The following is a 25206-nucleotide window of genomic DNA, read 5'->3' as shown; positions in this document are numbered from 1 at the left end:
CCAGCGGAAGTGAGCGTTTTGCTCACCACCGAAGGAGTTATTCCTGGATATTCAAAACCAGGATCTGTGTGGGTTTCAGAATTGATACTGGTTGCAGTCCCATTTATGCACTAAGCCTGGCCGCTTAAGGGCTAAATATCAATATTTAAGTGGCCAAGTGCTGACTCCACACCCGGAATGACCCCAACACAGAGCTGCCAAGGGGTCCCAATTTTTGAGAGGGTGATTTTTAGTACATGCACACAGCCCCACCCCACTTTGCATTGGCTCTACATGGCTCTGCCCCCTGGCACACCTCAAACCCACAGCCATTTCAGAAAATAATTTATTTAATAGCCTAACACCCATTTCAATTAGCTTTCAGAGGCAAAAACCTCCTGCCGCAGGTCAGTATAATGCTGTTATGGTATCCTCTCCTGACCTGAGAAAGGAAGTATTGGTCTCTGAAACTTTATTAACACAGCTACCATATTACTTTATCCTAAATTAAAAATACAAATATTTTCTTTACCTTTGTTGTATGGCCATTTACTTTTTCTAATTGTATTGCTCCCAGTCTCTTAATTGTGCTTTCCTTCATCTTCTCTTAACTCTTTTACCAGGGTTTCCTGGCCATTTGTCATTTTTCTCTCCTTTTTCTTTGTTTTCTTCAATATTTTTCTGCCTCTCTCTGTCCAGATTTAATTCATTCTTACTATCCATTCTTTAATTTCCTTCTTTTTACTTCATCAACCTATGGCTTTTCATCTTTTTCTCACCCTTATTCTCCCCATGCCCCACTATTCCCCTTTTCCATCCAGCAGCTCTCCTCTTTCTCTCCCCATCCTTCCAGCGTCTCCCCTCTTTCTTTCTGCATCCTTCCATCCAGCATCTCCTCTTTCTCCCTACTCTTCCATCCAGCATCTTCCCTCTTTCTCTCCCCATCCTTCAACCCATCTACCCTCTCTCCTGATCCTTCCATCTAATGTCTCTCTCTCCTCCCTCCTTCTATCCAATGTCTCTCTCTACCCTTTTCTGTTCAGTGTCCCTTCTCTCTCCACATCCTTCTAGTCTCTCCCCTTTCTCTCTGCATCCTTTCATCCATCTCCCCTCTTTCTCTCCCTATCCTTCCATCCAGCATCTCTCTCTCCCCATCCTTCCATCTGTTTCCCTCTTTCTCTCCCCATCCTTCCATCCGTCTTCCCTCTTTCTCTCCCCATCCTTCCATCTGTCTTCCCCCTCTCCCGATCCTTCTATCCAGTGTCTCTCTCTCTCTACCCTTTTACATTCATCATTTCCCCCCATCCTTCAATGTCTTCTGTTTCTCTCCCTACCCTCCTGTCCAGCGTCTTCCCTGTTTCTGATCTCAGCCAGGATCCCTTTCTCCCCATCCTTATCACCAGCAGCTTCTCTCTTTCTCCAGCCCTTCTCCATCTCCCCTCCTTCTCTCCCCACTCTCTCTATTTTACCTCCTGCCTCCCGCTCCATCTCCCCTCCTTCTCTCCCCACTCTATTTTATCTCCTGCCCCCCGCTCCTCCTTCCACCAGATCTTCATTTCTTGGCCACTGCTGCTTCTCCTGTTGAGCAGCAGCAGCCGCAACAAAAAAAAAAAAAAAGAGCTAACAAAAATTTTAAAAAGCAAGCGCGGCACCGCAGGCAGCCTTCAGGCATTGGCTGTCGGCTCTGCAGCCGCTCCTCTCTGCTCTCACGTCTCACGCGCTTGCATTTTTAAACTTTTTTTTGTTTGTTAGCTCTTTTTTTTTTGTCGCGGCCGCTGCTGCTCAACAGGACAAGCAGCAGTGGCTGGAAATGGAAGAGGGAGCTAGCGCCGCGTGTTTCAGTGGGATACTTTCCCGCTTAGGCGGGAGTGAGGGAGATGGCCCGCCAAAGCAGGAGTCTCCCGCTGAATGTGGGAGACTTGGCAGGTCTGCCATCATAGTGAACTACTTATGAATCAGGTCCAGATACTGCCCATCTTCTTCCTTTCCACAAGTTCAAGTTCAATTCTATTTGATATACTGCCTTATATAGCTAGTAGCTAAGCAAAAATTGGTTATTACTTAGTAAAAGCCATTAAGAAGATCTTACATTATTTATAAAACAATGACAAACATACAAAAAGAAAAAGCTGTTCATAAAGTGTGTACATGCCAGACAGTTATTCACACTGGGCTGCTTAGCCATTAATAACATGGGGGGGGGGGTATCAAACCTACTACTACTACTATTTAGCATTTCTATAGCGCTAGAAGGCGTATCCATGCATGGTTCACCTCCGTAAGGGATTTTTTTGTTTTTTTAGTCACTTCATCAAGAAAATACTTCACATACTCATCCTTTTGAGACAAATACTATTTCATGACATTCCAGCTAATCTTTCCTACATAATTTCTACTTCAGTGTGTATATTCTGCAATTGTTCTACTTTTAAGCTTCATTATTTGAAGTCTTCCAATGAGATACAACAAAGCTCTTCATTATTTTTCAAGCAGAAGCCACTTTGGCCAAAAATTAAAAAGATTTCAATGCAAGGGTCAGGACTGCAATTGGACAAAGCAAACAGCATCCTGTGAAAGAAACCCTCCCCCACCTTCAATGATGTAGTGGGTCTAGGGGAGGCACCCCCCTCTAATAAGGCACACTTGCAGTTAAAGTATAATTAAAACTGTCTTCTTCCCCACAATCTTTCTTCCTTAGACCATCTCCAGTCTTCCAGCTTATTTCCCTACCCAGCATTCTCTAGCTCCTATCCCGACAATCTCTTTCTCTTTCCCCACCCCCAACCTTCTTCCTTCCAACTCAGCTCCTCCAGTCCCTACTTTGTTATTGCCCCTGCATCTTCTCTGGAGCTTGTTTCCAGCACCAACTATAGAAAACTGTTCATTTTCTTGCAGAACAATATGACTCTCGAGAGTCTGAGCTGTATAGTGTCCAGACTTCAATAATATTTTCACAGCCTTTCAAGAACAGTGCAGGAGTTTGGGTTCAAAACATGCAGTTCAAACTTATGGAGAGCCATGCTGTGCTGCAAGAAAACAGCACAGCAGTTCCAGAGACAGCATCAAGCCTTTTGAAAAGTTGGAGGCATACATGTACTGCACTCAGGGTAAACTGGTTCTGAAACTCTGAAGTCTGAAAATCTGTGTTCAAATTTAGTGATACCTCTATAGATGTGCTAGAATATAATCATCATCATACTCACCAGCTCCATTAGGTCTTTTAACTTTCCTATCTCTTCCGGAATAGACACCAATTTGTTATTACTAACAACCAATACTTTAAGTGGGAGATCAAACAGGTATTTTGGCAATGTTGATAAAAGGTTTCGACTGAAAAATAAAAATAAAAAATGATGCTACAAGCAAAGCTTCAAATATGCGTACCACCTGGAAAAAAAATAATAGCATAAAACCAATCAATAGTTAGAATGGATAAGCCAAAATCATGGTTGATCACTTAAATGATGAACATAGGAGAAACTGTCTTCAGTTGCAGGTGTTCACACACCTAACTCCCCTCAGAGGTGGCATTAACCAGTCTGGTCAAAAGTAGCCCAGCTTACTTCAACCTTTGTAACCATAGCATACGTGCAAAGAGGAACCTGTAAAAAATCAGTCTCACTGGTTCTCTACAGCAGCCCTATCAAATTTTAAATGGTTAAATGACTAAATGTTAAAATTATACTCACCGTTTAATTGCTAAACTATTTAAATATTTTATATCCCTAATATAAATGTGACAATGACTGGAGTTGGAGCAGAAGAATAATTGGGCACCCATAGAAAAAAATGAATGTAAGGAAAGTTTGGTACAGGTGGGAATCAAAATACCTTTGCCCAGCAAGCAGTATAGTAAGGGTGCTTCAGATAGCGCTGGGCAGCAGAGAATTCTCTTCTTATGCTCTCTAAGGACAAATCAAACTCGGGTATACATATAAATGATCACATACCATGTAAAATGAGTTTATCTTGTTGGGCAGACTAAAAGGATCATTCAGTTCTTTTTCTGCCGTCATTTACTATGTTATGTCTTTTGGCTTCCTATATACACATTGCAGTTACTTTCTTGTTTTGCGTTGCTTGGTTTTTATTGTGTAAACTGCTTTGATTGTCGAAAGTGAAATGCAGTATATCAAGTATTAACAATAAACGTTGTTACAATTTCTTAAGTACAGTATGATAAACATGGACACATGATAAATGCATTAATGACTGATTCTAACATTATAACAGATTGTAAACATGCCATGTGTTTCTCTCTCTAACATTTGAAGATAGAAAGTACCACAAAAATGGCATTGGCTGTACATGAACCAAACTGAAGTATATGCTCTCCAATAAAGGGCTACTAGACCCTATAAGACTTGGATTTCTGCCCTATTAAGCCTGAATGCGTCAGTTCCTGAAATTCAAGTGTGTTCAACTCAAATTAGAGACACAGGACTTTTCTAATATTTTATACAGCCCGTTTTATTTGCATTGAATTTCAGGACACCATTAATTTGAATTGAATGATAAGGACCATTTATATATAAAAACAGAAATTCTTTTGATTGAACATTGAAACACTTATGTAAGGACATTAAATTTTGTAAAATATTCCCTCTAAGCTGAGAGCATGAGCGATTGCTCACACATTTTAGGAGAGTTGCTCACAGATTTTACATGGTTGCTTACAAAAAAATGTATATATTTTTTGTATTATATACAGAAATTAATTGCCAATACTGGTGCTCAAAAATTGTTTGATTTTTAAATCTTGTTGCTCGCACGCAAAAAAATTTGCACACACCAGGTCACGCCTTAGAGGAAACACTGATTGTGTGAAATGATTATAGCTTTACAGATAAGCGGGAGTGTTTGACATCTTGTGATGTGGGCAACCTCTTCCAAATATATGACCACATATTTCAAAATTTCTTTTGAATAAAACTTTTTCTAATAAGACATATAGGTGTCCTTTTACTAAGGTGTTATAACAAATAAGTGTGCCATGTAGCCCATAGATATACAATGGGCTGTGCGGCATTTAGAGTGCACTAAATCTGTTAGAACACCTTAGTAAAAGGACCCCATAATCAGTATGGAGAAAGTAGACCTTACCTGCTAATTTGCTTTCCTTTAGTCCCTCCGGACCGGCTCAGGATTGGGCTGATGGGTTGTGTACTCCTTCCAGCAGGTGGAGACTGAGAAGTTCTGATTGGGAGCCAATAAGACCCCTGGCCAAGTGACCCTAGATTCAGTTTTTGAGTAACAAAGCAGGAAAGAGAAAGAACTACCTTCTGTGCCACCTGGAATCTGAGCACCCACGAAAGCACTGCAAACATCATACATGAAACGTACACCGAAAGGCCTCGTTCTGGTAACTGCAAAAAGAACCCGTCCTGGGGAAGATGTTTGAGAATCCAGTTCTCATATGTCTGTATTTATTTATTTTAAACTGTTAAAGTGAAACGCATTGAGTAGCTCCGTCCCAGAACTCTCTGACGGAAAAAGACAACAAATGAACACGACTTGAACTACTCTTCGGTACAACCAACAAAATACTGAGCTGAATTCACGGGAGGGACCTGGGCCACTCCGGAGGGACTAAAGGAAAGCAAATTAGCAGGTAAAGTCTACTTTCTCCTTCCTTAGCGTCCCTCTGGACTGGCCCAGGATTGGACTGATGGGAAGTAACAAAGCAGTACCCTTAAGGGAGGTACCCTAGCAACCACATCGTGAGAACCCTATCTCCAAAGACTGTTTCCTGATGAGACTGGACATCCAGCCTGTAATGCTTAGAGAAAGAATGCAAAGAAGCCCAAGTCGCAGCTTTACAAATGTCTATGGGCAGTACAAAAAACCTCTCCACCCAAGAAGCTGCTTGACCCCTTGAGCCTTTCTGGGACCGGTTTCCCCGTCAAAAGATAAAAAACCTCCCTCCTGGGGTCCTAAGGCCTAAGGTAGAACAACAGCTGAGTTCTCTGTTGGCTGAGATAAGGAAGGACCCAATCTGTAAGGGATGCAGAACCCGACAAAATGGCGTTTTTTCCCCCGCCACTAGAGGAGCACTGGCCGACTCTGTTGCAGTAAATGAAGACACCAGGGGAGTGCCAGAGCCGATGGTGGGAGGCGGGGATAGTGTTGGGCAGACTTGTAAGGTCTGTGCCCTATAAAAGACAGGTAGCAATCAAGGTAAGGTATACACAAAAAAGTGGCACATTACTTGGGCAGACTGGATGGACCGTGCAGGTCTTTTTCTGCCGTCATCTACTATGTTACTACGTTAGATGCAACTGAAGAAGCCAACAGAGAGAGAGCTGCCACCAAATTCACTACTGTGCAAAACTTACAAGCGCCGGCAACGCCAACCCCCCCCCCCCCCCCCCCCCCCCGAGAAAATCCACACCGCTGGAGTTTCTCTGACATCACAGGCTAAAAGGTCAACAAGCCCCTCTGTGTTTTTTTTTTAACCAAGGAGACCTGCACTACTGCGGTTATAGTGGGAGGCACTGCCAGCGCGGTTGCCCGAGGTGACAACGGAGCTACTCTGCTCGTTCGCGTCGAGAGGAGAAACGACTGCCTCTCCCAAAGCTGAATCACCCTTCCTCCGAAGGGGTAAAGCTCTTCCCTGCTGATATGAGCAGCCAAGTCCAGCAGGAGCACAAAACAGGAGGAAGGAGGGGGAGGAACCCAGTACCCCCGAGTGTAGCACCCCTAAAAAAAAACAGTAACCCGGTGTACAGAAGTTTACTATTTTTTTTTTTTAAGAGAGATAGAAAGAAGATAGAGGAGACTAAGGGCTCACCTTCTTCCACCTGCTGGAGACTGAAAATACTGAATCTAGGGTCACATGGCCAGGGCTCTTATTGGCTTCCAGAGTCAGAACTTCTCAGTCTCCACAACTCATCAGTCCAATCCTGGGCCGGTCCAGAAGGACGCTAAGGAAATTTATTAGATAGATAGATAGATAGATAGATAGATAGATAGATAGATAGATAGATAGATAGATAGATAGATAGATAGATAGATAGATAGATAGATAGATAGATAGATAGATAGATAGATAGATAGATAGATAGATAGATAGATAGATACAAACACAATGGGATTTGTTTTGAGTTATATATAATGATACATACAATAAAGCAGGACTTGACAACCCCCAGCCGCCAGGTCACCATGGCAATGAAAAACACTGGACCTGGTGCCTAACTTTCGTAGCCTGAACATGTGTAGATCAGTCGGGCTTTCGAAAGCAGCTGGCATTAGTAGCAGACTTTCTACTCTTCCCTTCCCTCCCCCCCCCCCCCAAACTCCAAAGTGATACATGCCCATACACATCCTCCTCCCATCCCAGTCCTTGGCTCAGCACTGAACAGAAGTGGAAGTAAGAAGAGCAGCTGCACATCAGGCCACAGCTTCCTCTTCTGCCACCCAGTACTGAATGTAAAATTTGAATCACATGGTTCAGATTTGGTACTTGGTGCCAAAGCAGCAAAGGAGGAGTATGTGGACCGATGTGCAACGTTCTTCTTTCTTTCCACTTCTGACCCTAGGAGGGCAGGTCTGTGAGTGGGGTTGAAGGGAGTGAGGGTTGGGTGTCAGTGCGCCATGGAGGTTGGGGGGAGGGAGGGAGAGAGCAACAGTTGGGTTTCTGCATGCCAAGGGGAGAATGAGGGAAAGTTGGTTGTCTTGGGTGTTGCAGGGGAAGGGAGAGAGAGAGACTGGGTGTCTGTGTACCGGGAGGCGATGAAGCAGGAGGGGAGAGAGCCAGGTGTCTGTGTACCAGGCGGGAAGGGGAGCAGGAGGGGAGCAAGACAAGTGTCTGTGTGCTGGGGTGGAGGAGCTAGCGAGTTTAGGAGGAATTCCATTTTGGGGACATGGTCATTGGGAGACAGCTACAGGAAGGACAGTGTATATGGGGTGGTGGTCATTGAGAAAGCACTATGGGGGTTCCGATTAAAAGAACTATAAAGGGAGTGTACCAGAGGAGGAGGAGGAAAGGGTTGAGAAAGAGAAGGGGATGTGTGCGTTGGGGGGGGAGGGGAGGCAGGGAGCGAGAGCAAACCTGGAGGAGCGCGTGTTGGGGGCGAGACAGAGCTTTGTGGATGTATGCTAGGTGGAGGCAGAGAGAGCCATGTGGATGTGCGTGCTGCGGATTGGCACAGAGAACACCATGGAATGTACATGTGCTAGTTTCAGGGACGGAGAGAGAGAACGCTGGTGGGGGAGGCTTGCTGGAAGAAAGAGATGGAGAGAGAAATTTGGTGGGGGAGTTATTCACCCTGGAGAGGCTGCTCACATGAAGCCACCTTAATCAGGAAGACATTTGGAGTACTAGCTACTGCAGAAGTGACCCATAAGAAGAACTGATACTGAGTTTAGCAGCCCTGTTGGTAGGATCTATTAAAATTCTTATAGAAAATGGTTCTTTTTGGGGGGAGAAGCTACTGCATTGAATGGGAAAGAGGGACTGAGAGAGGCTGCTGCTGGGGGTGGGAATGCAACACCAAAACTATTGCTGAGGTGCAGTGGCGCAGTCATGGGTGGGCAGGAGCCCACCCTCTTTGGGCTCAGGTCCACCCACAGGAAGCACACTCACTGCAGCTGGCGGGAATCCTCAAGTCCGCCAGCAGAAAACCTCCTTGAAATCTACTGAGACTCTCTTCAACACAGCTCCACAGTTGGTGGCAGCTATCTTTTGCTATTCAACGCTGGCACCTGGTGCATGCATGCTTTTCACAGATGTGCACGAAAACTAAGCATGCTCTAGGTGACGGTGTCAGGTGCCTTTGAAAAGCTACAACTGACTGTGCAGTTGTGAGTCTCAGTCGCATCCAAGGAGGTTTTTGGAAGGTGGGGCTTGAGGATCCTCACAAGCTCGGGTATTTTTTCAGTTGGGGGGAGGAAGAGGATGTGGATATTACATGTGCCCACCCAGTTTGCCTAGTGGCCCACCCTAAATTTGAGGTCTGGCTATGCTTCTTTGAGATGGCTAGGCAGGTGATGAAGAGTGGCTTTAGGCTGCGGCTGCTGAAAGTGGGTGGACTAGCAGTGCGGATGGGTTAAAACTGCAGCTGCTTGGGGATAGGTTGGCAGTGAAGAGAGGCTAAGGTTGCAGCTTCAGGGCTAGCTTTTGGCTGCTTTTAACTCCTAACCCCTATTCAATTGTTCAGTACACACATCTGTTGTATCATTCCCACTTTAAGTAATTCCCTTATCTCTTATTTGTCCTGTTTGTCTGCCCTGATTAGATTGTAAACTCTGTCAAGCAATGACTGTCATTTACATGTTTAGTGTACAGCGCTGCATACATCTAGTAGCATTATAGAAATGATAAGTAGTAGTAGTCTATCACCCTACCCCCTTTAGCAGCTGCAGCTTTAGCTTCTCTCCTACTGCCCCAGTCTAAAACCTCTCTCCATTGCTGAATACTCTGTAGGCGAGTGGGCAATAGGGAGAGCTGTAGCCTCTTATCCACTCCTTCCCTGCTACTGTAATAAAAGCTTCATGTACACATTAAGTAAATTCCAAGCCTGAATCCTAGATCCTAAGAAACTTTGTCAAGCCTCGTAATAAAGTAATTTGTTTCTATATAAAACAAACTCTATATTTTCACTGTGAAAAAAACATTTTTAGGAATATTCAGAAATCCTTACGAACAATAAACCAGAAGGTATTCATTCCAAAGTATTCACATCCTTTCACTTAATACTTGGTGCAAACCCCTTTTACAGCATTAACAGTAAAGAGTCATTTCAGGTAAGTGTCTACCAACTTTGCACAGAAGGATGGTGATGAATTAGCTGGCTCTGCAAAATGGTGATGAATTAGCTGGCTCTGCAAAAAAATTCAATGCTAGTGTCTGAACATGGCCCGGCATTGAATTTCCGGGTTTAACGCCAGCAGCAGTCAGCGAAATGCTGATCACCACCAGCTGAATATCAGACCCAAAGTGACCATCTTTCAGAAACTTTTACTAAATTTGATAAACTTGCTCAAGCTAGATTTCCAGAGTAAATTTAAACAGTTATGCTCACAGCTGTTCAATAACACTCTCCAAGGAAAAAATGGTCTTACCCGATTAATCCCAACTGATCAGTCCAGAACTTATGGGTTAGATCCATCAGCCAGCAGATGGAGACAGAGAAAGAAAGTAGTTCATTGTGATTTGCCCTTAAAGGGTTCATGCACAGTAAAACGCTCAGTATTTTAATTACAAAGCACAGGAGCTCAGATAGAAATTAGTGCATGCACTAATTTCTATGTGAAACTTAAGGCAAAAAAGACAGACAGAATATTCATTGGCTCACCAACCACCAGTAAAGCTGAAGCTATTGAAAGTGGTGACTTTGAGGTGAGTATGTGCAGCAAATAGTATCCAAGATCACATAAATAATGACATGACACAGAGACATGAACAGCTGAAGGGCAATAATACACAATCGCTCAGCTAAATAATACCCTTAAAAAGCGTACTAATCAAGAGCCAAAAATAAGGCTCCTTCAGAGGGCGGGCCTGACTAGATGTATTAGATACTAAGCTGCGAGTCATCCCTGCCTCCACCCCCCCCCCCCCCCACACACACACACACACCTGAAACATCACCTACACAGTAAGAAGGTATAACTGAGACTGTCAGGCTGGGGGCATAGAATAAGGCATCAGCCCGACTGCCAATATATATGTGTAGCCTCAGGAACCTATAATATGGAGAAGCCCACACATACCATGAGGCTGAAACAAATTCTCCACCTGCACTGAAACTGAGCTATCGCTGTACCTGAGAAACTGAAGTACAAACCACATTGTGAGTAAAAGGAGAACAATTCTGTAAAAAGGAACATTGGTGACTCTGAGAAGAAAGGTATAGCTTACTCTGTGAGGCTACAGCTGTTCACAGGGGGCCAGAAAAGGAAGAGTGAAATGTGTGCTGTGGAGCACGACGAATTCTGCAAATCTAAATACAGCTGACTCTGTGAAATAAAGTTCAGGTAATATGTGAAGTTATGTCTGAGCTAATCTTCTGAAGACAAGCTGCTCAATCTGTGGTGTTAAGCAATTTCCTCTGCAAGGCCAACAAAATTCATGATGGGTAACCTGGCTGATTATAGAAGTAAAAACCAGGTGGTTTTGAGAGAAGAAAGCTAGCAAAAATTGAGAAGGTAAGCGTTGTTATTCCCTGCTAAGCCTATAAGAATAATCTACAAAGATCTGCAAGGATGAGTGTAAATCCAGTAGGTTCGTGGGGAAAAGAACAGTAATGCTGTGAAGATAGATGGGACAGGGTCTTCAAGGGTATATTCATCCAACTGTGAGCCTAAACCCAGTTGATTGTGAATAATCCGAGCTAAATCTATGAAGACAAGCATCGTTGACTCTCCAGGCAAAGCCCAGCTATTTAATAGGAGAAATCCATGCTGATTTGCAATTCTAAGCAGAACCCACTGGGAAAAATAACCTAATGAGAGAGGGGAGAATCCCCAGCGGCTGTGTAAGGATACACAGAGCTGAATCCAGAAAGCTAAGCAGCACAGTGAAATCCATGTAATGAAGCAGTGAGCAGCCTGAGCTGGCCATAACAGCTACATATGTTAAGAGTGCAGATTTGCCTGCTAAGCACATTTGAAATCTATGCAGATAACACCAAAACATCAAAACACCATGTGAATAAGTACATTAGATTTAGTGCAGAGAAACACAGCTGGATCTGCAGAGTGAAAATATGGTAATGTTGAGTGGAGATACACACGCAAGTCTACACAGAGAAGTGCACATGTAGTTGTGCAGTGCAGCATAAGAAAAACTATGCAGTGAAGTGTAGGAGAAAATATGTGACAAAGTCCCACTTATTTGTACAGTAAAGTTCAGCCAATACCATGCAGTGAAACTCTTCCGATGTTGATTCAGCTCAGTGAAACCCAGCTGACTGTGCCAAGAAACTCAGTCAATTCCACACAATGAACCCAGCTCATTCTACTGAGTGAAACTCAATCAAATCCACACAGTGAACCCAGCTGACTGTATGGAGTGAAACTCAGTCAAATCTGTATAGAGAAGCCCATAAGATTCTGCGCAGAGAAGCTTATCTGAGCTTGTGCAGTGAAGTATAACTAAACTTTCACAGAAGTGTTGTCTGATTTGGCCCAGGGAAGCCAAGGTCAACCTATGTGAAGAGAGAGCTGCTTGTCCTACAGCCTAGAGCTGATTCTGTGCTACAAAGCACTGATGATGGTATGCGGTTAAGCACAGTAGATGGAATACGGTCACACTCTTCAAAACCTGGGAGGGCAATAACAGCTGTTTAATGGTGAGGCACAGATGAAACTCGAGGGCAAGGCATAGGAAATACTTTTGGTGGCAGCGAAAGATAAGAAATTCCAAGCAATGAAAGGGTAAGGAGAGCTCAATTATTATTATTATTATTTGTTACATTTGTATCCCACATTTTCCCACCTTTTTGCAGGCTCAATGTGGCTTACATATTACCGTTAACGGCGTTAGCCGATTCCGGTCTGAATGAATACAAGGTGATATTGTGGTAGATAAGGTACATGTATGGTGGGTATAATTGGGGGGAACTTAGAGAGGGAGAGGGGGGAGGAAGAGTCAGGTAATGTCCAATACGGCAGGTGTCCGGTATTTTTATTTTGGGTCAGTGGGGTATGTTCTTCTGAACAGGTCTGTCTGAAGGAGGTAGGAAAAAGGACAGCAAATATCTCAAAGTCAAATCCTAAAATGGTTGTAAAGACAAAAAGCCTCAGGAAGACAGGAAGTGTAGCTCAATGTATCATTACAAAAACATGGCATAGAGAGGGATCTTGTCCTTAATCAGTAGCATTGCTGACTGCACATTGTTGAGCATGCCACAGAAGCAATAAAAGTAATCATAGAAACAGAGTCCCTGCTGAGAAACCACAAAGTCCCACAGACAAAGGAAACGTGAATGAAGTACAATTGCTCTTGCCACAGCTTATTTTGCCAAGCCAGAGTACTGTGAAAACTGCTAAGATGTAATTTAACCGATAATGCCCAAGGCTGACTGGGTACAGTTGAAAACACAAGAATAATGGTGGAAACACAAGATTATAACAAAAGTAAAACATAACTTAATGGCAGGACCTGGAGCAAAGAGAGGACAACAGTGGCTGATGAAAGAACTAATCAGTGATAGAGGAAGGGGGACATACTCCCCTGAACCCTCCAAGAGAGGAAGGCTCCTAAATTATTAACTAAAAAGGATCGCTATACCCTCCACCTTAATTTAAAAGGGAGGACTACCAAATAGAAATGAATGCGCTAACCAGCATCCTCTATTGAATTACTCCTCTCACTCTGGAAATATGAGTAGTGGAGACTCCAAGCGTGTCCCAGGTTCAGAAAGTAAAATCTGACGTTACGAACTGACAGGAGAGGTTCATCTTGAAATAGCATTGAGCAAAGGAAGAAAACCAAACCTTCCTGAGCAACTTATGTCCAAAAGAATGTGCAAATGAAAATATTGGGGGGGGGGGGGGGGGACAAGGACTTGTTTTTTACATAGTAGATGACGGCAGAAAAAGACCTGCACGGACCATCCAGTCTGCCCAACAAGATAAACTCATATGTGCCACTTTTTGTGTATACCTTACCTTGATTTGTTCCTGTCTTTCAGGGCACAGACTGTGTAAGTCTGCCCAGCACTATCCCCGCCTCCCACTACCGGCTCTGCCACCCAATCTCGGCTAAGCTCCTGAGGATCCCTTCCTTCTGAACAGGATTCCTTTATGTTTGTCCCATGCATGTTTGAATTCCGTTACCGTTTTCATCTCCACCACCTCCTGCGGGAGGGCATTCCAAGCATCCACCACTCTCTCTGTGAAAAAATACTTCCTGACATTTTTCTTGAGTTTGCCCCCCTTCAATCTCATTTCATTTTTTCTATTTGCATGGGTTTTTTTTTTTGGGGGGGGGGGGGAGAGGGGAGCCATTAAGCCATTTCCGCAAACAGCATGGAATGATGTAAGACAGTGGTCTCCAACCTTTTCCATGTAAAGGGTCACCAATAGATTTCAAGTGTACATATTTAACTTTTAAAAGATAAAACACCACATTGATCTGCTTGTTCAGACGGAATTTTAAACATTAATTCATTCTACATTACTTCAAGGATATATGTTTATTCTGCAACGAAACAAAACCAAAAATGTTTGGGCTGCAAATCCCTATAAAAGACTCCCCAAAATGAAATGTTTAGTTTCATTGTATACACAAACATTTCCCATTCAGTCTGCAAATTCTGTAGCTTAAAAATGAAAGTATCACTCCAGTTTACTATATGGAAAAATACTGGGCCTTTTTACTACAGTATGGTATGTTTTTGTGTAACCAGGGTAAAACAATTGCTCAACTGAGGGACTGCCAAGACACACTGGGGTTGAGGAGGGCTGTTGTCTCCATACTGTTTGGGCTAAGCCGGACTGAAGGAGCAAAGGTGCAGGCAGAGCAAAGGTGCAGGTAGGGCAAAGTTGAAACCCAAGCTGAGAGATACCCGCTGATTTCATGAGACTTCAGAGCTGCTGTGAGCCCGGAAGTGATCAGGGCTGCGGGCACGAAGCAAGAGGGATGCGGCTGTAGTGGATGTTAAAATGAGGCTCCACTGGGTTAGGTTGTGTGCATGTGCCTGCGAGGTAACACTGGCGCGAATGCACACACGCACGTGCAATTGCCAGCTCATGCCGGAGAAGGAGGGGCCTTGTTTGGAGCCATTTCAGCCTGAAGAGAAGCCATAGGTAGACAGAATGGGGGAAAGAGTCTGAGGAAGACTCCTGGTTGTCGAGAAATACCATTTTACAAAGTGGGCAAGACTGAAGTATGGGCCGCATGTTGGAAACCACTGGCACATTTTTTTGGCAGGACTTCTGTTGACCATTCTCCTGACTTCTTGAGGGCCACAATGGATGACTACAGGGGCCACATGCGGCCTCTGTGTTGGAGACCACTGATGTAAGGAATAAAAAAAAAGGCAACTGAGAAAATTTAACACAAACTGCTCAAAACAAAAATGGCACAAAAGAATAGTGAAGCCCATCTCACGTTCATGTGGGATGATGACCGAATATAGCGTAACTTTGCAGACAAAGATTATCTCTCTATATAAAACGCACCACCAACGTTCTCTGAGGCAAACTTACCCAGCATTCCAAGTTAAGTTGTCATGGTCCAGTTCAGTTTTCCACCATGAGTGCTTGCCCCGCCCTCGCGTCACAACGTGATGACGTTCGGGGAGGGGCTATCACACTCAACAAATCCCCAGTTCCGTCGCTTCACCCCTCCCCCGACGCACACAGAAAAACAGCGACCTACGCAGATCCTCCACCCCCCCCCACGGAGTGCCGTCCGAACAGCTGATCCGCCGCGAACAACACGGAGGGTAAGTCCAGCAACAAGGGGAGGGGGATGGTAAGGAAAGCGCCTTGCTAGCGCCCGTTTCATTGGCCTCAGAAACGGGCCTTTCTTACTAGTTACATATATTATCTAAGGAGATGTAAACTACTGATACGAACCTGAAATCCACAATCACTATGCCTAAGCTAGAAGTAATTCTCTTATTCAAAAGCAGCACAGGCCGTTAGCACCAAGGCATCATCCCAGCAGAAAAAAAAAAAAGAGAGAGAGAGTTGAGAGTTTATTAGTATTCATGACTGGTTTTCCACCCTCAGTACCCTGTGAGAGAGGAACCCTGAGGGAGTTCTGAGCTATAGCCATGCAGTAATTGGAAGTTCTATACATCAAATAGACTTCTTGCTGAATCTCAGAACTTCCAATCAAGCCTTATACACCAAAGTGTAGAGAAGGCTGAGGAAAAGGAAGGGGGGAATGGGTTAGGGAGCTCAGAACCTTTGAACTGTATCCCAGCTCCAGGCATAGTTTGTATAATCCAGAGAAACATGGAGCTCAACTGAATCTCAGTTAAGAAGCTGGAACAGGAGCCACACCATCAAGTCAGAAAGTGCACCATTAGTCTGCTTTTCATCAGATGAAGACAGAGAAATACTGAGTGTTTTTTCTATGAACAGTGCCCTTAAGGGACAAATTACAAAGCACTACTTTCTTTGTGTCTCTGTCTGCTGGTTGACTGACATAACCCACAAGTTCTGGGCTGATCTGTGGGACAATAAACAAAACTACCAATTAATGCTAACCTTTCAGCCTTTATCTTGATGCAAAATTAAAATTGCAGTAAGTACATGCATTAACTCATTAAACATGAAATTTCAAGGAAAGCACTTTTCTTGTGCTAATGTGTTAGCAACACAAAATCAGCATGAATGCAATGTAACCCAATATTAAAATAAATTCATGGTATAAAATAAGTTGTGTAAAATCAAAAAGTAAAAGAAACCCTTTAGGTCTCTTTTGTGATTTCGTAAAAGAAACCCTTTAGGTCTCTTTTGTGATTTTGCGCACAATTGCTTACAGTTATCTTATGATTTTATGCCTGGTTGCTTACTTAAATGCCAGTTAAGAAGCTGGAACAGGAGCCACACCATCAAGTCAGAAAGTGCACCATTAGTCTGCTTTTCATCAGATGAAGACAGAGAAATACTGAGTGTTTTTTCTATGAACAGTGCCCTTAAGGGACAAATTACAAAGCACTACTTTCTTTGTGTCTCTGTCTGCTGGTTGACTGACATAACCCACAAGTTCTGGGCTGATCTGTGGGACAATAAACAAAACTACCAATTAATGCTAACCTTTCAGCCTTTATCTTGATGCAAAATTAAAATTGCAGTAAGTACATGCATTAACTCATTAAACATGAAATTTCAAGGAAAGCACTTTTCTTGTGCTAATGTGTTAGCAACACAAAATCAGCATGAATGCAATGTAACCCAATATTAAAATAAATTCATGGTATAAAATAAGTTGTGTAAAATCAAAAAGTAAAAGAAACCCTTTAGGTCTCTTTTGTGATTTCGTAAAAGAAACCCTTTAGGTCTCTTTTGTGATTTTGCGCACAATTGCTTACAGTTATCTTATGATTTTATGCCTGGTTGCTTACTTAAATGCCAAACTCTGAAAAATTTATAATGAAATCAAATTAAACTGGTTGACTTGTGATAAACAGTGTCCAAGTCAACTGTCTGTTTATTGTTCCCTGCCTCCACCTGCCAAGTTTCATCCCATTTCGTTCATTTTTCTATGATACAGAAGCTGAACCCCTTTCTCCCACATAAATACTTTGGGTCAAAATTGGAGCAGGAAGTGGGGGGGGGGGGGCGCACTGAAGTGGAACCTCCAGTCCAATCTGGTCCACTTTTAAATTCATATCTTTGTACCGGTTTTTCCCTCATACCAAGTTTCATCCCATTCTGATAAATTTTAGGAGAGTTATTTTGCTCCCAGACAGGCAGAGACAAAAATTTTTGACCCTTTTTGTATAATGCTTTTCAACAGAAAGGTTGGAAAGAATTTTTAAAAAGTCCATTTAACAAAACATTTAAAAGAAAATAGCATTTACTTCTTTGAAAAACTTTGAAACTTTGAAAGAAACCCAAATAGGTAAAGATGTCTCACACTTATGTAGAATGGTGTTAAACACGTAGCCATGCCTGGTATATGCAAATATATAAAAGTGTGTACTGTCTGCATAACCAAAAAGCATATTAAAAATACAGTATTCTTATTCCAAGTTTGGGTCGGTACCAACAGAAAAACACAAATTCTGAACATGCATATTGTTAAGTCATATTTTCCTTACTGAGCACTATTTGAGTAGAAACACAAAAATGCTACACGTTCCTATATTACCAGGTATAACAAGCATCAACTGCAACAAAACAGGATCAACATGATAAAACTTACCTAATATTAAGATATGTTAACATCTGCAGATTTTTAATGGCTTCAGGAATGGACTTGATGCAATTGTGGTACAAATTTAAGGTTTCAAGAGGTGCAAAAGAGCAGACATCAGGTGGAATTTCAGTAAATCTGTTTTTTGAAAGATCTAAAAAAAAAAAATTTCAGTCATAAATACTGAATACTGAAAAGCAAAGGGGAGGGGGCGGGCTAAGCCCAATGAATCAGTGACAATGCTGTCCCCCTATCTAGGGGGAGGTTTACACTTTGATTCACAAGCCTAGATTCTATTACTTGCTTACCCATGCATTCTACAACATAAAAATCCACAACCCCTAATGTAGAGAAGTTTCAACCACTGGAAAATGGTATAATTTTGTAGTCAGATTCAGAGTACAAGTAGGGTGGGAAGGAGCCAAGTTCTGTGACCACTGGTCAGGCACTGATGCTGATTAACTTAAGCAGAGGATTAAAAAAAAAACAAAAAAAAAACAGAAATTCACCAAACAGTTGTGAATGAAGATACTGTAGCACCTGCGATGTCCGATTCAACTGAGCTACAAGCCCAAAAGGAACAAAATGAAATTTCTAGGACAAAAGAAGAAGAGCATGAACCAATAGATTGACATGTCTTCTAGCATCTACAGATGGTCCTTTGAGAACCAAGTTCACTACAGTTTGTGCATAATGGCTAAATATAAATTGAACATGTAAATAAGCATTATCAATTCCAGTACTGTGTCAAATGATTACTATTTGTTTTGTATGTCAGCTCATGTATTTCTGCTTTAATTGTCAAAAAAGTAATTTTATGACAACTATATTGTGTATTTACTGAATGAATGCATTTCACTACTCAAGCAACAACCAGCAGACAAAAACACTTGAACCAGAGTAGAAGACAGAGTTGTAGCTTTAGTTGCAGCTAACAGACTGTTCAATATCTGAACACTTCCAACGCCAAATCAATATTAAAACTTTAAAATGGATTGGTTAGAATAGTCTAGGAAGTGTGGGCTAATGCCAGATACCTTGGTTCAAATTTTGTTTTCTGACTGTATATAGCCTAAAACATTTTGTAGACTGATTGATACTTTGAAAAAGATAGAGAAGCATGGCTTCTTTTAATAAGGTTATATTTTTATTTGGAGTAAAAGTTACTAGCAATAACCTGAAAGGTTTCTATGGAATTTTAGTGGTTGCCGGAGAAGCAACATTAATACGTTGAACAGAGAAATATACACTAGATTCGACAGTGAGGTATCCTTAATGGTGTAAATGAGGAAAATGGAATTTGAGATTTGGTCACAAAAGCACATCCCTATCCTTTAACAACATTGTATAAAGTCTGTCTTGCATTAAGTATCATGTGGAATCTCCATTTTTTATTGCAATTGCTGGTTAAAATTTCCTATCTTTTGGTAACAAATCTTGAATTTTTTTTGTTTTTTTTGTTGTTTTGTTTTGTTTTGTTTTTGTTGTTGTTTTTTTATTTTGTCCATTTTCAGCTTGTAAATTGTTAATTATTCCTTTTTTAAATCATCATTTACAATCAATAGTAAAAACAGGGACATCATTGGTCTTCTCTTATAATTCAAACATAATTCTCTCCAGGTTTCCCTAGCTACTTTGACCAATATATTGAAGGATAAGCAGTTATATATTGGGGAAGAATTGAAGGGAGATGGCAACAGGGCTCATTTTCGAAAGAGGACGCCCTTCTTTCGACATAAATCAGAAGATGGACGTCCTTCTCCCAGGGTCATCCAAATCGGTATAATCGAAAGCAGATTTTGGACATCCCCAACTCCTTTCCGTCACATGGACGGCCAAAGTTCAAGGGGGCGTGTTGGAGGTATAGCAAAGGCGGGACTTGGGCGTACCTAATACTTGGACGTCCTTGACCCATAATCGAAAGAAACAAGGACATCCCTGACGAACACTTGGACGACTTTACCTGGTCGTATTTTTCTTATGACCAAGGCACAAACCTAATATTCAAAATTAGATTTGCATGCAATGGAGGGCTCAATTCCCATTGCAGCTCCTTGTGACTCTAGGCAAGTTACTTTTCCCTCTGTTGCCCCAAGTACAAAATAAAGTACCTGTATATAATATGTAAGCCGCTTACACTAAGCGCAGAAGGTGGTATATCAAATCCCATCCCAATTCTCAAACCACTCAATGGAATACTAGTAACAAATGAACTCACCAAGAGCAATATTTTATTTTCCAGCTTAATCTTTAGCTTATGGCTTAACATCCGTTGGTGGATTTCCACAAAACAATCCAGTATATCATGCACATGGGAGTCTGAACCTTCCCAGAAATAGTATGAATTCAAGAAAACACTGAATATTGGTAATAATGGCAAACCTTGGGGCAGCCCATAGTTCATAGCCAGGGCCGAAACTCTCACTCTCCCAAGACAATACACCTAGATCACATCTTCAAAAAAAAAAAAAAAAACATTAAACTACCTCAAAACAGTCCAGAAAACTCCAAATCGCGCTTATATTCAAAATTTTTCCCAGAGAACAAAGAGCACAGAAAAGGTTGTGCATCAACAAATAAATCTTCCTTGAAGAAGATCTGAAAGGTAATAGAGACATCTAAATGAACATGTAGATATTGTAGTACTCTAGTTATTAGGAAATACTATCAAATAGAAAGATCACACATCCTCATTCTGTTAGAGCCACAATATCAAAGCAAATCCTGAATAATTTAACAGTTAAAAAATGAAATATTGACTTCCTACTACTCTAGTAATATACTCTCATTTATGAGTAACTTGGGTATTAAGGTGAAGGTTTTAAAAAAAAAAACCTGTAGTTTAAGAGCCAAGAAAACATACAAGCTAGTAAAAGTGCTTCAAGCAAGATAATTGACTTTAATAGGTCAACAAATGGTGGTAAGAACTTGAATACAATGAATTATTTGCCGCTAAGGATTACTCCAAGAAATGCTTGCTACATAAATAGTATAGCCTGATGGGCTTAAAACTTGTTTTCAAAACTAAAAAGAACCATGCACAGGCTACAATACCTCCTGAAGTATAATACAGCTTTACAATCAGGTTACAGCTAACATTTTATTTTTAAGCAGTTTAAGAAATTTCCTTCCACATAAAATAGATTTAAAGCATACAATTACTATTACTGATTTTTTTTTTTAGCACTACCAGACATATACAGTGCTTACAGATAAGGGTAATAAACAATTCTTGCTCTATGGCGCTAACAGACAAGAAAAATGACTGTTGGTTGAAATCAACAATTACATGATGGGGGAGAACCAGGGTTGAAGATTTTAAAATAATATTAAAAGGCTGGATTGTAGGCAGGTAGATTCTATGCAAATAAGAGCTATTTTAACTGAATGAAGCTGCAAGAAAATGGGGCTCTGCTCTTCCAAATAGTTTTTATCATTACAAACAGGATATGGAATTGTTGTGGACCAGGAGAGGGAGAAAGTAGTTTAAAGGTAACTATGAGGGGCATAATCGAAAGGGACGCCCAAGTTTTCCTGGGAACGTCCTCGCAAGACGGCTCCAGCAAGGGGTGGGGAAACCCGTATTATTGAAACAAGATGGGCGTTCATCTTTCATTTTGATAATACGGTCGAGGACACCCAAATCAGCAAATTTAGGTCGACCTTAGAGATGGTCGTCCCCAGGACTTGGTCGTTTCTGATTTTCAGCGATAATGGAAAGCGAGGACACCCATCTCAGAAACGACCAAATCCAAGCCATTTGGTCGTGGGAGGAGCCAGCATTCGTAGTGCACTGGTCCCCCTGATATGCCAGGACACCAACCGGGCACCCTAGGGGGCACTGCAGTGGACTTCACAAATTGCTTCCAGGTACATAGCTCCTTTACCTTCAGCCAGCTGCACTAACTGAACGGAAAGATCCCTTCCCTTACTGAACCCTTAGCGATTCGGAAAGGAATGGGCATGCATGAAGGAAACTGCATGCAAATGACCTGCTTGCTGTTAGCTCATTTGTACACGATTTCCATCCTAAGGAGGGGAAGCCAGTGCAGCGCAGCCAAGCATTATGCGTGGCTGCTCTGCTCATGCCAAAGATGGCTTCATACATGCAGACAAGCTGCGTGTATAATACCCATTTACAACCTTAGAAAAACACAAGTCCAGGTGAAAACGCCAAGTGCTCGTCAGGGACGTCTTTTTTTTTTTTTTTTTAAGAGTATGGGTGAAGGACGTCCCTGCGACGGCAGTTGAAGACATCCAAAATGTGGATGTTTCTGTGAGAAGGACATCCATGCCTTTGCTATGCCTCTGACATCCCCTTTATTTATTTGGATTTAGGATCACAAGTAGCAGCAGTGGGATTTGAACCTGCCACCTCTGGATTGCAAGACCAGTGCTCTAACGACTAGGCCACTTCTCCACTCCACTCCCTTGAAATGTGGCATTACCTGTGTGTGGAGGGGGAGGGGCAGTTCAGGACGTCCAAAATGTTTGAAAGAAGGACATCCACGCCTTCGCTATGCCTCCGCTGACACATACACACCCCCCCCCCCCCCCCCCAGGGACCTGCATACTGCTGCGATGGACCCGAGTATGACATTTCAGGATGGCAAAAAAAGTTTTTTAAGTTGTTTTTTTCAGAGTGGGAGGGGGTTAGTGACCACTGGGGGAGTCAGGGGAGGTCATCCCCGATTCCCTCCGGTGGTCATCTGGTCAGTTCGGGCACCTTTTGAGGCTTTTGTCGTAAGAAAAAATGGGCCAAGTAAAGTCGCCCAAGTGCTTCTCAGGGACGCCCTTCTTTTTTCCATTATTGCTCGAGGATGCCCATCTGTTAGGCACGCCCCAGTCCCGCCTTCGCTACGCCTCCGACACGCCCCCGGGAACTTTGGTCGTCCCTGCGACAGGAAGCAGTTGGGGATGCCCAAAATCGGCTTGGGCGACTCTGAGAGAAGGACGCCCATCTCCCGATTTGTGTCGAAAGATGGGCATCCTTCTGTTTCGAAAATATGCCTGTATCTCTCCCAACAAAAGACCAGAGGAGACAAAACCAAAAAATGAAACATATGAGCCCTATCTAAATTCCAATAAAACACTGTTGAAACAGGAGACTGGTGAGGAACCTAGAGTTATAAGAAAAAAAATGGACAAGAGGTAGATTAATCTGCAGGACTCACAGGATGGTGCTGATAAAGAGAAATTGTCTATCATTTAATCAAAGCTCCTAGAGTCTTGATCAGAGCCAATGTCCTTATATGGAAGCCTGACCTCTTGCAGCAATACCGCAATATTACATGAGAGGACTCTGTGGCAATTTTGAGCCCTATTATTATTGCAGCAGGAGCAAGTGGATATCATTTCTGCCCCAAACACCAAAGTAAGGCTGGGTTAGGGACCTGGGATGGGGGGGTGGATCATTCCTCGGGGAGGGCTGGCATGTGAGGGTTTGGTTCCACAGGAGTGACTGGATCAGATGTCATAATGGTAAAAATGGGGGCAGCCCAGAAAGTATTTGTACCTGCCCCTTCTAGCAGGCATTTATACTTGCCTCCAGGCACCTGTAAACAACAGTATCTATGTTTTGCTATATAGACACTGATCTCTACGCAGAATGCATGTCTGAACTGTACGCCCACCCAGGGCACTCCCCCTTCCCGCCCTATCTACCTCTTCCCCACATATAAATAGCTCCTGTTCCGAAATACTATTTATACATGTAGGCCTCTCTACATATGTTAAAGCTGTCATGCTTCTAAAATAAGGGCTAGAGAATATTTGGAAATGTTTCAAGAAATTAAAACACAAGGGGAAGGGGGCAGTGTCCATTGTTGATTGATAACTGGTTAAGATAGGAAATGGAGAGCAGGACCAAATGGTCAGTTTTTCATATGGAAATGAGGTCAACAGCGAAAAGCACTAAGGATGGGCACCAAGTACTGGGACCTGTACTAACATATCGATAAAGGTTCTGGAATAAAGAGCAACGAGTGTGGCAATCAAATCTATGAATGGCACAAAATGATTCCAAGTCATTAAAACAACAAAACACTTAGGCATTACAAAAGGATCCAGTGTCAATAGGAGAGCAGGCACCTAAAAGGCAAATGAAAATTCAACATGGGCACATAGTACAAAGTAATGCAATAGGGGGAAAATAATCCAAAAAATAATCCCAAGTACACATACATGATGCTACCTGTATCCAGTCTACCTAAGAAAAATATGTAAAAGTCACTGTGGATTACATTGAAATTTTCAAGCCAGTGTGCTGAGGTTGCCAAAAGTAAAAAGCAGACAGAATGTTAGGGATTTGTTATGATCGTGTTCAGGACCCCTCTCAAACTTACCTTTTTCCTGGTGGTCAGCTTCTTAGCTGGCTTCCGTTTCTTCTGTCTATCCAGTCTGAGCTAGCTCTCTCTCTCTCTGTGCTGGCTGCTGCCAGCATGGGGTTAATTGTTTCTCTATACTGCAGCTGTGGGTGTGGACTGTTAGCTCTACCTCTCTCTGGGTGTACTGGCTTCAAGTGCTTCACGGTGCTGCACTGGTGTGGGTTGGGCCTCTCTGGGTTTCAGTGTGCTGTATGCCTGGGTCTAGGGAGTGTGACATCATCTGGGAGGGCCTTGATAAGGAAGTGGTGTTCTTTCCTTCAGTGCCTTTGCAACGGTTGCGTTTGCTTGAGGTAGGGTGGTGCAGGGTGCACTTCTGACTTTGTGTCTAGTTTCCCTGCTTGCTTTTGCTAAAGGTCCAGGTTAGTGTTAGTGCAGTGTGCACTTTGATTCGTGTTTAGCTTCCCTGCTTGTTTCCTTGTGGCTCCCCTGCTAGTTCCTGTTACTAGCACTTCCGTAGGTTTACTGCTTGGTTAGTTTAGTGCTGTGGGGCACAGCTGTAGCTTGGTGTTTAGGAAGCACCTTTGCTAGTTTTTGTGTTTTTTCTTCCTTGTTTTTCCCTTGTGGCTCCCCGGTGTCGCTTTTATTGCTAGGAGCACTTCTGGTTGTTTGGTGCATAGGAGCACCTTAGTTAGTTTAGAGTTGTAGAGCACTGCTTGTAGTTTGGTGCTTAGTAGCACCTGTGTTAGCTTTGTGTTTAGTTCCCTGCTCTGTTAGTTTAGGATTTAGGAAGTCCCTTTGTTGAGCAGGGCTTAGGAGCGCCTGTTAGTTTAGGGCTCAGGAAGTCCCTTTGTTGTGCAGGGCTTAGGAGCACCCCTGGTAGGATAGGGCTTAGGTTTGTCAGTTTAAGATTTAGGAGCACTTCAGTTAGTTGAGTACCTGGAGCACTCCTGCTTCAGCTTGTTCTAGTCCTGGTCCCTGTGTCATCCAGTTTCCGGTACGTTCTGCCGGCCACTCAAACCCAGGGGCTCAACCCTTGTGGGGCAGTGGCTAAGTGCAGGTGAAACTGTACGGACCAGT

At 42.7% G+C, this 25206-nt stretch overlaps 1 protein-coding gene across 4 annotated transcripts in view; it reads right to left on the bottom strand.

Annotated features, from left to right (window-relative positions):
- The window catches only part of LRCH2 (leucine rich repeats and calponin homology domain containing 2), a 263804-nt gene that overhangs the window by 188762 nt on the left and 49836 nt on the right, over positions 1-25206 (bottom strand). For all 4 annotated transcript variants that reach the window (XM_030209796.1, XM_030209797.1, XM_030209798.1 and 1 more), the window contains exons 2-3: positions 17813-17957; positions 3183-3309 (exon numbers count right to left, since the gene is read on the bottom strand). In XM_030209796.1, coding sequence (XP_030065656.1) covers positions 3183-3309; positions 17813-17957 — 272 coding nt within the window. The remainder of the gene's footprint in view (positions 1-3182; positions 3310-17812; positions 17958-25206) is intronic.

Source organism: Microcaecilia unicolor, chromosome 7, assembly GCF_901765095.1.
Source record: "Microcaecilia unicolor chromosome 7, aMicUni1.1, whole genome shotgun sequence".
In the NCBI taxonomy this organism is placed as follows: domain Eukaryota; kingdom Metazoa; phylum Chordata; class Amphibia; order Gymnophiona; family Siphonopidae; genus Microcaecilia; species Microcaecilia unicolor.
The sequence above is the reverse complement of the archived record's forward strand: the minus strand, read 5'-3'. Positions and strand labels throughout refer to the sequence as shown.